The sequence below is a fragment of the Crocuta crocuta genome, unplaced genomic scaffold (assembly GCF_008692635.1).
Source record: "Crocuta crocuta isolate KB4526 unplaced genomic scaffold, BGI_CrCroc_1.0 scaffold160, whole genome shotgun sequence".
Lineage (NCBI taxonomy): Eukaryota > Metazoa > Chordata > Mammalia > Carnivora > Hyaenidae > Crocuta > Crocuta crocuta.
The window spans coordinates 5,900,532-5,914,317 of NW_027527591.1; the positions used below are offsets into that span (position 1 = coordinate 5,900,532).

Here is a 13,786-nt window from a genome sequence, read left to right on the forward strand (position 1 = left end):
AAGTGCTCCTATATTTATTTTATCACATAAAATGACATAGAAACAAATGAATTGTGGTGAATGGACATAAAATTTCCACAAGATTATTTAGCTTGGGTAGAAGAGGCTCTTTGAGGGGAATCCTAAGTAAGGTGGCTGAGAGGATAAGCCGATGATAGCTAGAAAAATAAACCGGGTCGAGGTTATGAAAGGCGGCAGAAGTTTAAGTCATGTTATCAAGCTTGAACTTTATCTGATAGGAGATGAAAAGTCCCTGCAAACTTTCATCAGAGGAGCAATGTGCACAGATCCGTCTCTTTCCTTTTCTGGGTGGTAGATGTATGTAAGATACCTGTGGCCAACCCAAGGTATGGCAGTGAGGATGGAGGAGACATACTGAAAGATATATAGAAAGAAGGAACTATCATTTGGTGATCAATTCCATGTGACGTGTGAGGAAATACTTCCTTCGACTGCTTTTGAGAAAATGATTTCTATAACCAAATACTTCTATTTCCTCCCTATTTTCATGTCAAAAGTATTGCTAGCCATCCTCTTATAGACTCAGAAGAGAGACACTAAAGAAGAAAAAATGATAATGGTATGATTCTAAGGTGTTTTTTTTTTTTTTGCCCCTGATTTATAGCAGGCAGAGCATTTCCAATAAAACCAATGAAACTGAATTCTAATCAGGAATATATTTATCATTAATCAGAGATTTTATTTTGCTCCATTGACTGCTTAAATTTTCAGTGAGCCTTTGACTGAGAAACCCGTGCTAAAACTCTTGATATCAGGCACATGGCCATTTAATCAACAATACAAGATAACACAAACAAAGGGGCTTAAGAAAAATAAAGTATAAAGCTACAACATTCTATGTTAACAAAGATTTTAATACACACTTGTCTAAAAGATGCATACAATGACTACTGAATCTCCATTCACAGGCAGCCGACAGGATTATGAATGAATTTATCAACTTCCAACAAAACTTCAGGTTGTACACTTAAAAAAATTACAAACCATTTAAAAATGAAAATTAACAGTGGAAGCAACAATGACTATAAAATCTGATGGGATGACTTTAAAGAAAGGTTCAAGTATTGTTTGTAAAGTTCTTCGGACGCTATAGTCTTCGAAAAGTTTGTGCATTTCCCATCTTTGCATAGTAAAAACAAAAACCAAAAGAGAAAACACGCATACTACTTGGTAAAACTCCACAGCTCTATGTGATTCATGTTTCAAAACATGCACCTATGTGTACTGCTCATTGATCTAACAGGAGTAGCACTAATTCAGTGGGCTCATGCAGTATCCCAGTGAGCAATGAAGTTAGCGCACACCTCCTCATCCAGGTGTCGTTAATTAATGCAGCAAAGAATAGCAGGTGGAATGGGAACTTGCCATCACTTAACACTAACTCTTGTTGGGTAACATTAAGATGGTGATAACTTGAGCTTGTGCTTTGAGCTCAAATTAATGAAAAGGACTACCCTCACCACAAAAATGAGCAAATGAATGGCATGTGCAAGAAAAAATACAGCAAAGAGTTTGAAACGACATAACCTAATACCACCAAAGATAATTATAATCCATTGTTTGCGACTGGTGTGGTTGCATTATCTTTCATACACACATAGCTTAAAGCTTGTGTATTTTACATATACACACAAATAATTCAACATTGGAACATAGGGTTGGTTACCTATGAAACTGCCAGTGTAACAAAAAGTTACACTGACATTTGCCGTTATGTACATAATATTTGGGGACCACTGTGGTCTGATTTAAAACGTAACATCGCACACTTACAATGTTGTTTGTGAAATGCTCAAAACTTAATAAAAGAGATTCAACCTGTTTTGTAACCACCATGGTTTTGTGTCCGTAAGTCACCACGGGGCCTCTGGAAGAGCAGTGAAATGTGTATGGTGTACTCGGTAGCAGCTTGGAATCCACTAGTGAGTGCAATCCAGCAACAGCGAGACATAAACAATGCAACGACAGGAAGAGATGCCAAGTAATCTGAGTTTCCTCGGGGCTGAAAGAGCCATCGCCACTAGGTGGAGGGATACAACCTGTGTTTTATGAAGCCAAGAATAAGGCTGATAAGCCTGGTAATAGCCCTGTTATTACAATATAAACGGATAGCTAGTTCTAGAGAAAGACTGCAGACCTGGGTAGCACCTAGTACTCAGAATGCAATAACAGGATTAAGAGGTTAGGCTGTGATCTACTGTAGCACACAGAAATTAAGGTTTCTGCTCTATGATTGTGATAATTCCACAATTAAATGTATCTGGAAAAAAAACCCCACTGTTTCAAGCAGTACATTTTAAGGACAAAAGCCTCTCCAAAATCAAAGCCAATGTGGTGAGATTGGTGCCATGAATCTTGCTGAAAAGGGACTTAACGCTAAATCTAGCAACTCATTGGGTTGTCATGAAGCGAATAGTAGAATTGTGTGTCCTGTTCCTGAAAGGGGGACGTTAGGGAAGAGTGGGCTCTATGGGGGCTGTCAGGAAAGAGGAAAGCTCGTCTCTAAATGGATGTGCTGACTGAAGAAATCACGTACAAGTTTTTACATTCAAAACAAAGTCAGGACCAAATTTCTTTATTAATGCATATACTTAACACTTGAATGGAAGCTGTGTTGATCATAAATGGAAGAAAAAGTCAGTGCAAATGAAGTAAACTTGAAGGGGCTTGGGAACCCAGATTACATCTGCACATCTCCCTGGAGGCAAAAGAAGACCATGAGCTTGTGAATAGTAGAATCCCGTCATAATCCGAACATTCCACAGACCAGGAACACACCATGGGCCCAACAAGATTTGTCGAAAACACAACACACAGACTTAAATCCTATGATAGCAATGCTCACAAGAAGGTAATTGCTGCTTCTGTCTCCATTCCCAGTTTCACAGTGGGGTTCTACCATATGTATTTCAAGGCAGGAAGATGAAGCATGAATGAGATACTGACAATAATAGATATGAATAAAATGGAAAGCTTAATTTTTTCCCCCAAGTTTTTAACATTTAAAAATTGTTTTTAATTTAAGGCTTTAAGTTTATCCTTCTTTCACATTAAAGACAGGGAAAGAAAACTGTCAAAACCAAAAACAAAAATCATGAGCTTGGCACTTCTGTGATTAATTTGAGAGGGTGTCTACTTTCTTACATTATGTACACACGTTTATAATGACATCAAAAATTTTTAGACTTGTCAGTACATATATCTGCATTTACATAATTTCCGTATGTTTAATAAGGGTTATTTAGTTGTTTGTGTCCCTCCCCCCCCCCAGCCTTTTGCTTACTTTTGGTTTCAAGCATTTCCTTTCATTCAAGGATTTCATTTTTAAATTGTACCTATTTTGTGCCCAAACTCCCTGCATCTGTGGCTATGTCTGTCTCTGTTAAGCAAGCCCCCAAATCATTGTTGTGACTGTTGTGACAAGAGAAGAAGAGAGAGAGAGGAAACAAGAGAAAAGAACCCAAAAGATGGGGAGCAAACAATGAACTCAAATCTACTTTACAAGAAAAATATTTCAGTACAGACAAGTGAAAATGATGTGTCAAAATCTCTTATTTCCATATTTACATTTATAAAAGAACTATACAGTAGCATCATTGTTCGAGTCTCAGCTCCTATTTCCAAAGGATGCTTGGTCCGAGAGAACAGACAATGGGGAAGTGAATCAACAAGAGCCCGGGTCCGGAGTCCCTCGTGGCCTGGTCTAGACTAGGGGGTGAAGGCCAGGCAGCCTCCATGTGTTTACCTTTCATCTTCACCGTAGGAATTCAGTTGCAGGTTTGGCTGTGGATTGGTTTGCGAGCTGCTTGTTGTATAGATGCCATGCAGATTTGACCCTTTCGAAAATTAGATCTTCATGCCACTGGAGTGTGTCATTGGTAGGAAAGGGGAAAAAAAATCATGCCAAATCATTTAGAAGATGTTAAGTGCCGGCAGGCTGAGGAAAGAAAAAAAATCATTTGCTATTTTTTAATGGTTCTTTTATTGCACTTAATTTTGTGTTATTGTCCCTTCTTCCTTTAGTTAGAAAAAAAAAAAGATTCTGTGAAATAGTTCTTTTTTATAACATCGTCTTTTATCCCCTTTTATTGACAGGTGGTGAGAGGGGTTCTTCGAAATTAGTTCCCAAAAGGACAGTTTCCTTTTGCCCCATCCCTGTCCCCCAGCTTCAGTTCTGTGGTCGTTACCACCCAGTGTTCTTGTTTACAGACTTAACAGTTCCGGCCAGGGTGCTGTGAGTTTGTCACGCCCAGAACCCAACAGTGCGAAGCACCGCTCACCCGGTGCCGCCGACTCAGATGGGGCCTTGCTGAGTGGGATCGAACCTCCTCTTCTTGACATTTCTTCCAGAGACGCAGGCAGAGAGAGAAAAATCCACAATATTAATCAGATCATGGCGAGAGGAGCGCGATGATAATGACAACCACGCTAGTTCCAGAGCAAAGTAATCAACTCACACGGAGGCAGGTTTCCCAAAATAACTCGAAACAGAACAGCTCACACTTTTGAATGTCTTTACAACATCTCCACTAGAGTAGATCCATTTGTAAAGACCAAAAGAAGCTTTGAGTTGTTCATTTTAAATCACTGGAAGCCTCCGCAGCCCAATTTGTCTCTTGTTTCAGAAGTGAGTGATGTGACTAATTTTAACTAGATGAACATTACAGGGAGGGCTCTTCCTACATTGTAGGGGGCTCTTAGGGGAACTACGCACGACTCCGAAGGGCTTCTAGCTGCTTCCTTCCAGGACGTGAGAGTTCTGTACCAGTGGGTCGGCCTTTGCCAAGATGGCAAGGAGCCTCATTCGCTATCTTGCTGCCTTGGGTGTGTGAGCTCTTACCCCACCGTGGAACAAGCATTTTTTGTATCTACACAGTTGAAAACCAGAGTGCACAGCAAGACGGTACACCCAAAGGAGAATGGACACGGGCTCGGGTTAGTTAAGCAAATGCAGCAGTTAAGCTCAGTGGAAATAAGCAAGTTAAAATGCCTTGCTCTCAGTGTCCAGTCTCCTAAAAAGTGGTTCCTATTATTTAAAAAGAGAAAAGAACCAGCAAGACACCACAAGGCAACACCAAAAGTTGGTTGCAACCTCCCCATGGTCTGGCTTCATGTGGGGCATCAAGCAAGGGGGCTCATGCATTTAGTGTGCGCACTGGGCGGGTGCAATGCTGTTGCCACCGCGGCATCATGCAAAACCGGAGAGCGAGGGGTCCCCGAGCCCCCTCTCGCCCCTGCCCACTCAGGGCCAGCTGAATACCCTTCCGGCTCTATGTGCCAAAAAACGACAGTGTGTTCCTCCTTCCCCACACATAATTCAAAATTAAAACAATACCAAAGCTCAAAATATGTATAAAGGCATCCTGCAAAGTTCTCATTTCTCCCAGATGGCCACTTCGATGCTTCTCTTTTGAAATAACAGAAATTTTTAAAATCTGCAAAGAAAATCTCCCTTTTCTTGTAAAAGTTTTCATTAAAATGTCTTTGTTAATGGCCTAAGCCTGTGGTTTGTTGGCCTAGCAGGTAACCCATTGCTGCAAACGCTATTTGCAACAGTGCTACTTCCTTTCTTCCCCATTCCCCACCACCTCCAAGAACTTTCTTTTGAGCCAGTATTTTCAAAAGCAGTCATGGCTGCTGCTTTGAGACCAAAAGGGACGTCCCCCTTAACGCATCTGGCAGAGTTCGTTGGCTGCAGAGCACAGGGCTTGTGCCTACTACCCACACTCACAGCTCTTAAAAGTAGATGTATAAAGAACAACTCTACCCGTGGGTGAGGTGAGGAAAAACAAAGACTGCTTGACCTTGCCGAATGACCCTGAAGGACCAGGTGCTCCAACCAATTTAGCTGTGTGTCGCTGAAATCGAAGAGAAACAGGAAACTAACGTCCCCTCAATTAAAACGAATGTAAAGGAAAGATCAAGAGAGCTAGTGCTGCGCGTGTGACTACACGGCTCACATCTAAATTCCCTTATTCAAATTCAGGGAATGGAAGATAGATAGCCATGTCCAAGGTCATAACTGCAATCTAGTTCATTTTTAAATGGAGATATGAAATTCCATTTCAGCTTGGCATACAGTCAACCCCCAGTGCCCAAAAGATTGTGCTCCTTTCAAAAGTCAGTTTTTGAAACTTAGATTACATTATTTTAAAGAAAATATATTCTAGAGGATGAATGGTTTCCCAGGTCAGACCAAGAGGCCAAGCCATCCTGTAAAACCATTCTTTCTATGGGGAAATGGACTCTGAATACCACCAGGGCGCTGTATTTCCTCCACAGATGCCGCAGCAGGAGGAAGGCACGGCCCCATGATGAGGGCAGAGGGGGACCCTCCTGTGGCAGGCTGACTGTGAGGCTCCTCGTGTATAAATTGCAGAACTACTATGGTGAGTCGTGAGAACTCACCTTACCTTGAGAACTGCCTGGCCTGAATTTTCTGTATGAAAAAAAGTCTTTTCGCTCAATTGTAATATGAAAGTACAACTATCATGGGGAGATGGTTGTCTTCCTTCCACAGCTGTTTCATCTGACTTCCTTCTGCTCACTAGGACCAGGAAGGCAGCAAATGTCCTCGTCATAACCCGTACAGTGTTTCTGGATCATTATAAAATGTTAGCATAATCCATAAGCCTTGCATCAACCCAGCTTTCACCAATCCTCCTGACATCTGAGGAAACTGCACTTTTGTCTACAATATACATTGTCCACATATGTATCTATACAAAATTAAAACAATGCTCTTCAGGTAACAACACCCCTCTCAGATCTGTAAAGGCTTTAGTTCTTTCAAGGGAACATATTTACCCCTTGCTACCACCTTCTTCTGTTTCCATGATGAGTCATCACCACTCACCAAGACCCCTTCCCTCAACCCCTCCAACACCACCTTTGACTGAGGTCACTTCCCCAGGGAGTTGAGGTGGGGGGCTAACCTGCTTTTTCCTGGCCAGCCTGCTAGGTCTGAGTGAGAAAGTGCCTAACCCCGGAATTGTAGGAATTAAGGGAATGAGGCTCCTTATTTCCCACTGGGATATGGTCGTGGAATTCAGAGAAGCAGCAGTCTGGTTCCCCCCATGGAAAGAGGAGCTAAAATTGATTCCATTTCCTAATCCTATAAAAATCAAAACCAAAACAAAATAAAGAGGCATTTACCCTTTTGAGAAAATATAATTGGCAGTATTAAATTCCTTTCAAATTTCATCCAACTTGACATTCACACAATTCAACTCTCCTTGTGGTAAACCCAGATATGATCCTTTATGTATCACTTATGTGATCACCTTTTCTTTAATCTTTTAATATGTCCTATGAAATGGAACACAGACCAAACAGAATTGCTTAAAATCAGTCAAAATCAGGCTCAGTAAGAACTTGTAGCCCAAATAACTATTCATAGGGAGGAAATCACAACAGATTATTATACAGACTTATTAAGGTAACACTTTTAAGGTCAAGAGCAGCTCTGCCAAGCCAGTATGACCGCTACTGCCACTGAATCATACTGAGGGAGATGGAGGGAGCAAGCAGTGGGGCGGTGGGACGTGGTAACAGGGCTCCACAGTCTGAGACATGGTAATATGGTTGTGAGAGCTCAATGCTAAGCCTCAAATCAACAAACTATGTCACTGTTACCTTCAAGTTGTTTTCCTATGATCGCCTAGAATTTCACTTTCTGACCACCGCCTATAGTGTTCATACACTTCGTATGCAATGTAAACGACTGTATTGCTCACATCTAAATTTCTGTGTTCAAATTTAGGGAATGTCAGATAGAAACCCATGTCCAAGGGGGTATGAGCAATTCGGTTCATTTTTAAATGGAAACGTGAAATCCTCTTTTCATCTATTTGCTACCTTTCCTACGATTGAGAGGAAGATGCTACTCAAATGATCCTTCATCTACTTCATTTTTCTAATGGCTAGGAAGCAACAGCCCTAATCATCTAAGGCAGCAGCATTACTATGCAAAACTGAATGAGGCTGTGCGTCTTCATTCGTCAACCAGAACCAAGACTGCCAGTGCTCTGCTTTATTCTGCGTGTGTAGGTGATGGAGACGAAAAGGAACCTGGGGGTGGGAGGGACGTAAATAAATGCAGATATGGGGGTAAAGTGGGACAAATTGGTGTGCCAAGAACCTACCTTCATCTTTCACAGGATTTCTCAGAGAAAATTTCTAACACCCCATAGACTGAGAATCCACCCGCTAAATCACCCTAAGGGTCTTCATACTTCCGGAGGATGCAGACTAACGGAAGTTGCAAAGGTGTACCTACCACAATACCCCACACATCAGAATATGTTAAATAAAAGAATCTACCACAAAAGGCACTTTTTTCTTCTCAGGAGGTCTACAGCTTTGCAATGGATGTCTTGTTTGCATTAAGCAAAGCTTGCAGACTCTATCATTCTGCTGAAAAGATGTCATATAAGCTTGTATTATTTTTTATCACAATTATCTCAACAAAACTTCATTATCATGTATTCACACAAAGATGTACACATTCACACATGCATGCACACTCACATACACTCATGCTTTTTACCACCTATTTCAGAGGAAATATGGCTTAAGACAAAAGCTATAAAGAATGGCAGACAATGTCAGGGGTCAGAGCAGAGGTATCTTCTCAATGTATTTGAACAGGTCATGTGCGGTATGGAACTTCTTCCACACTGAAGTTACTCACAGTGTTATGCCTCAAAAAATGTGACTTTGGGAAAAAGCAACACTGTCCCTGAGCAGTTAACATGTTTTCATTTAATCTAAAAGTCCATATACCCTCAAATTCTCAGGCTACTGTGTTATTGCTTTGCTTTTCTCTTCTAGTAAAACGCAATTCAGGAAGGATTTCCAATAAAAGTATTCAGAGAAATCGCCTTTAAACACTATTTTCAACTTCTGATTCCCAATGACCCTCTTTTGTATTTACAGTGAACTCAACAAGAAACTGAAATAACTTAGTTCATTTAGCAAATAACTTCTAGACTAATAATCTCCCAAATTGCCCAAGTGGTGGGAAAACCTAAACTGTATCATTTGGCACCCAATGCCTTCTCTTGCAAAGTAGAAGCAGTTCTTTAATGTTTACTATAAACCACATGCCTACTTTTAAAATCTAAAGCAAATTCAGATCCTCATGTAGCAACCAATAGTCATCATGAAGAACAGTGGTGTCTCCAAGTTTAAACTACTAACATTCAAGAATTACTCTGTCTTCAGTTTTTCCTTAGTTTTGGGCATAAAGATACTTCCCATTATTGTGTGTGTGCCTTCCTACAACATTTTCCTTTAAAGTAATCCTTAGGGTCACAGAGCACGGGAAAGGGCATTGGCTTAGCGCAGCAGTGCGCATGTCTGCACAGCAGTGCCCTCTCGGCTGTCAGGAGAGGCTGCTTCTCACCTTACTAAGTGTCCGTCTCCCCTCCCTTTTCTGTTCCTCCGATGAGTAGACGTATCTCTCAGATATAAATCATCTGTACAGGGCCTAATCCACTTATATACACAGCGATAAAGGCTTTTCCATTTTCCCCCAAAGAAACATGCAATTCAAGCTGTGCGCTAGGCCAGGCCACTGTTTTGAGGTCCTGCTACAGAATAGTGCTCTTGTCTCCAAAGGCTGAGATAGTAAATTTGGCGTTGCGTGTGGCTGGACGTCAGAGATGCAGAGGACTGTCTTCCAGTCCTTTGAAACTGAGGCTTCCTGATGCCAAGAAGACAGAAGCTTGGGCACGGGCCAAATTTTTTTTCCTTAAGGCATATTTATGAAACATTTCAAGGAAGTATTTTAAAATAAGAACAGATCATGGAACTACTATAATGTGCAATGACTTTTTTTATAGTTATATGGCACAAAGAAAACTTCTTGCTTGAATTAGGCTGGACTAAACAAAACAAAACAAATATATATATATATTTATATTTATATATATATACGTATATATAGATCATATATATTATCTATTATAGATAAATATATATGCACATGAGAGTGCCCTAGAGATCATGAGTGACTCATTATCTGGGCAATGTCTTGTTAATACCACAATGAGAATTCAAATATGAGTTGTCCATTTCGTGTGTGTTTTTGAAAACAGGATGATGCAGGGGCGTCTGGGTGGCTCAGTCGGTTAAGCATCCGACTTCGGCTCAGGTCATGATCTCACGGTTCATGGGTTTGAGCCCCGCGTTGGACTCTGTGCTGACAGCTAGCTCAGAGCCTGGAGGCTGCTTCAGATTCTGTGTCTCCCTCTCTCTCTGACCCTCGCTGTCTCTCTCTCTCTCTCAGAAATAAATAAAACATTAAAAAATTAAAGAAAAAAAGAAAACAGGATGATGCAAAAACTACTGTCTCATCAAACAAGTTCAAGTTTACAAATATCTCTGTAGAAGAGAAGTACCATTTGATAACAACTTTCCAAGTTCAAGCCATTCAAAAACTTGTAGGCTTACTCATTAAATCTTATGACTTAAATAACAAAATTATCAGAAAATGCTGAATTTATTTAGATCATCATGTAGTTTGTTTTTCTTTCATTATCGGTTTCTAATGACATTTTACCTGGTTTCAAAATTTGAATTCAGGATTCAAAATATAAAATAGAACCAAGTTCACAATTAATACAATTATTTAGATAATTCAAGTAAAAAACATCCTCAGTTGAGTAACCAGATGGAGGCAAAGTGGGTTTTGAATTTAGGTAATGGTCCTATTTCCCACTTAAATTTGTTTCTGTAGATCTGGCTGGGGCTTAATTTATCACAGGGAATATTTGGCACAGGAAGTCTTATCTACAAATCATAATAATCAAGCCACCACAGACCGAAGAAAAGATATGAAAAGCAATTATCCAATGAACCTGAACTATGGCAACATCCAAACTTGATAAGTTAGGTTTACAAATCTGGATCATAACTACTGTTTATTTGTGAATAGCCACCATGTCTATTTGAATAAACTTAGTTCAGTGATCAATGCACAATCCAAACTAAAAGTCACTATAGGAACATACCAGCTAATTGGCAGTTAATTAGGAAATATTTAAGTACCACAGAGCCACAGACTTCAAATTCCAACGTGAAACCACTTCAGATGGTTAGGGAATTAATATATTTTTTAAATCTAATTTTTATAAAATAATAAAGCTTTTCAAATCACAAAGCTACATATAATGTGTTATGTGTGAAAAATATTGAACGAATAGTTACTTAGGTTGTGAAAAATTCAAAATGTCAGTGGAATATAAACCAGTTTTAAACAGATACAAAGGATTTATATCCCCTTATATGCAGCTGCAAAGTGTCCTGACTACTGTGTATAAAAAACAATATATCAGAATGCTTGCTTCTAAGCACTGGAATGTCTTCTTCTGAAGAAGCTCTACTTTATTCTCCTTAAACTTGTGCCTGTGAATTCCTTCTACATTTCAAGTTTTCCCACTAGCCTGAAGATGACGTTTGAGGTTTCCACGTTTCTTCTTTTCTAGTCCATTTCTGAATAAAAATATTTATTTTTAGCAGTTTGCTGCTAAAACTCGAAATCTTGTAGCAGGAACTCAAAACCTGGTTATGTAAGCAGAAAAGAGAAGTGCCAGAGCCACTGAGGAGAAGACATGCGGCGTTGCTTACTTAAATCCCCATCCTGTGCCCCCAAGGACAATAGCTGCTACCAGGATGGCACCAGCGATGGAGCCTATTATGAGATTGGTGGCACTAGGACCTGTGACAAAGGATCATGGGAAGAAAGTCATATGAGCCATCTACTGTTGTTACCACAAGGGAAAGGCAATTACGCGGTTTCAGGAGGTAAACACTGCATAAAAAATTGCTCAACACTTAAATTGCCTTGATTTACTCAGCTTCATTGCACTTCCAACGCTATGGAGAGCTACTGTTTGGATACGAATGCCCCTAAATCTAAAGCTTCTGCATCCCTGACAGTTCAGTTCTGTTAAATTCACCTTCCGCAGAATTTGAAGCATATGTACCCCAATTGCCAGCATCACCCGTCTCTCCTCTCCTCTTTCCCGGTATCATGAATCAAAGAAGCAAAAGAGCACAGGAAGAACATGGGTGCATTAGAATTAGCTCAATCTGACTGGCAAAGGATGGCAGGAAAAGAAGGAAAAATATTCTAATAAAGTGCTCTTTCAGGCAGCACTCAAAGTTGTCTAAATGCTACATTTTTTTTTAACCCCTACTTGGAAACAATTAACATTTCGAAGCAGAAGGTGGTGGGGCGCCTGGGTGTCTCAGTCGGTCAAGTGTCTGACTTCAGCCCAGGTCATGACCTCGTAGTTCGTGAGTTACAGCCCTGCATGGGGCTCAGTGCTGACAACTCAGAGCCTGGAGCCTGTTTCGGATTCTGTCTTTCTCTCTCTCTCTGCCTCTCCCCCACTTGCACTCTTTCTGTCTCTGTGTCTGTCTCTCTCCAAAATAAACATTAAAAAATAAAAGAAGTGGGGCGCCTGGGTGGCTCAGTCGGTTGAGTGTCTGACTTCAGCTCAGGTCATGATCTCGCGGTTCGTGGGTTCGAGCCCCGCATCGGGATCTGTGCTGACTGCCAGCTCAGAGCCTGGAGCCTGTTTCAGATTCTGTGTCTCCCTCTCTCTCTGACCCTCCCCTGCTCACGCTGTCTCTCTCTCTCAGAAGTAAATAAAAAAAAAAACATAAAAAAAATAAAAATAAAAGAAGTCAGGGGCGCCTGGGTGGCTCAGTCAGTTAAGCGTCCGATGTCAGCTCAGGTCATGATCTCACGGCCTGTGGGTTCGGGCCCCGCGTCGGGCTCTGTGCTGACAGCTCAGAGCCTGGAGCCTGGTTTGGATTCTGTGTCTCCCTCTCTCTCTGCCCCTCCTCCGTTCACGCTCTGTGTCTCAAAAATAAACATTAAAAAAATAAAAAAATAAATAAATAAAAGAAGTCAGAAGGAGGTTACTAATAAAGATGTGACTTGGAAGCTAGAGGCATTTCTTCACTGAAAGGATCCCTACAGCGTTTAAACAGCCTGCGGTTCCAAAGGCAAGACGGGGGGAAGCGTAAAACTCATCTGGATAATTCTGCAGAAATGGAGAAAAGATTCTGCAGGCTCAACTGAGACTATCTTTTAAGTTCCCATTTGAAATTTGAGGCTTGGAGATATAGTTTAAAAAGGGAGCAGAAAGGACAGCAAGGAAGAAAATACAAAATAGAGTTTCCATCAACCGTCCGAGTAAGAAAGACTTGATACATCTGACAGCCCATCCTCTCCACTCACAGGGGAAAACGCCTTAGCTCATTTTTAAATGTAAGCAGCATTAACGTCAGTACAGGAATTATTTTGCACATCACATCCTTCAGGATGCTAATAGGTATAGCACCCCTAACAGCAAAATTCTTCTGATTGTAACTGAATATCCTGTTTCAGAAGTCATAAGGCCAATTTTGCGATTTCCCCTGAAATCCTTGACTTTGTGCATATGTTCATTTCTGCATAAAAAATTCTCTTTTCTGCTCACGTCAGTGCCCTCAACTGTGTACACAAATGGGTGCCACGCTAAAATTGTGTGTGTCGTATGTTTTTATTCAGAGACCACCCAGGGCTCGTGAGGGCGAGTGGAAAGGTGGGAGACAGCTGCAGTGGGGGGGTCTCAGGGATGCGGTCTCTTCAGGCTCGTGGGCTTGTGACTCATTCTCAGGACTGGCCACTGCAGTTCCACAGAACACAAATCTCAGTAGCCTTCAGAAATGCACAAATAAGAATAAAGAGTAGTAGGAGAGCAATCGA

General features: G+C 40.9%; 1 protein-coding gene across 1 annotated transcript in view; it reads right to left on the bottom strand.

Annotated features, from left to right (window-relative positions):
* Positions 1–3,555: 3,555 nt before the first annotated feature.
* ADAM23 (ADAM metallopeptidase domain 23) overlaps positions 3,556–13,786 on the bottom strand; it is a 164,265-nt gene continuing 154,034 nt past the window's right edge. Inside the window, exons 24-26 of the mRNA XM_077771577.1 lie at positions 11,653–11,743; positions 4,302–4,364; positions 3,556–3,958 (exon numbers count right to left, since the gene is read on the bottom strand). Coding sequence (XP_077627703.1) covers positions 4,316–4,364; positions 11,653–11,743 — 140 coding nt within the window. The 3' untranslated portion in view covers positions 3,556–3,958; positions 4,302–4,315. The remainder of the gene's footprint in view (positions 3,959–4,301; positions 4,365–11,652; positions 11,744–13,786) is intronic.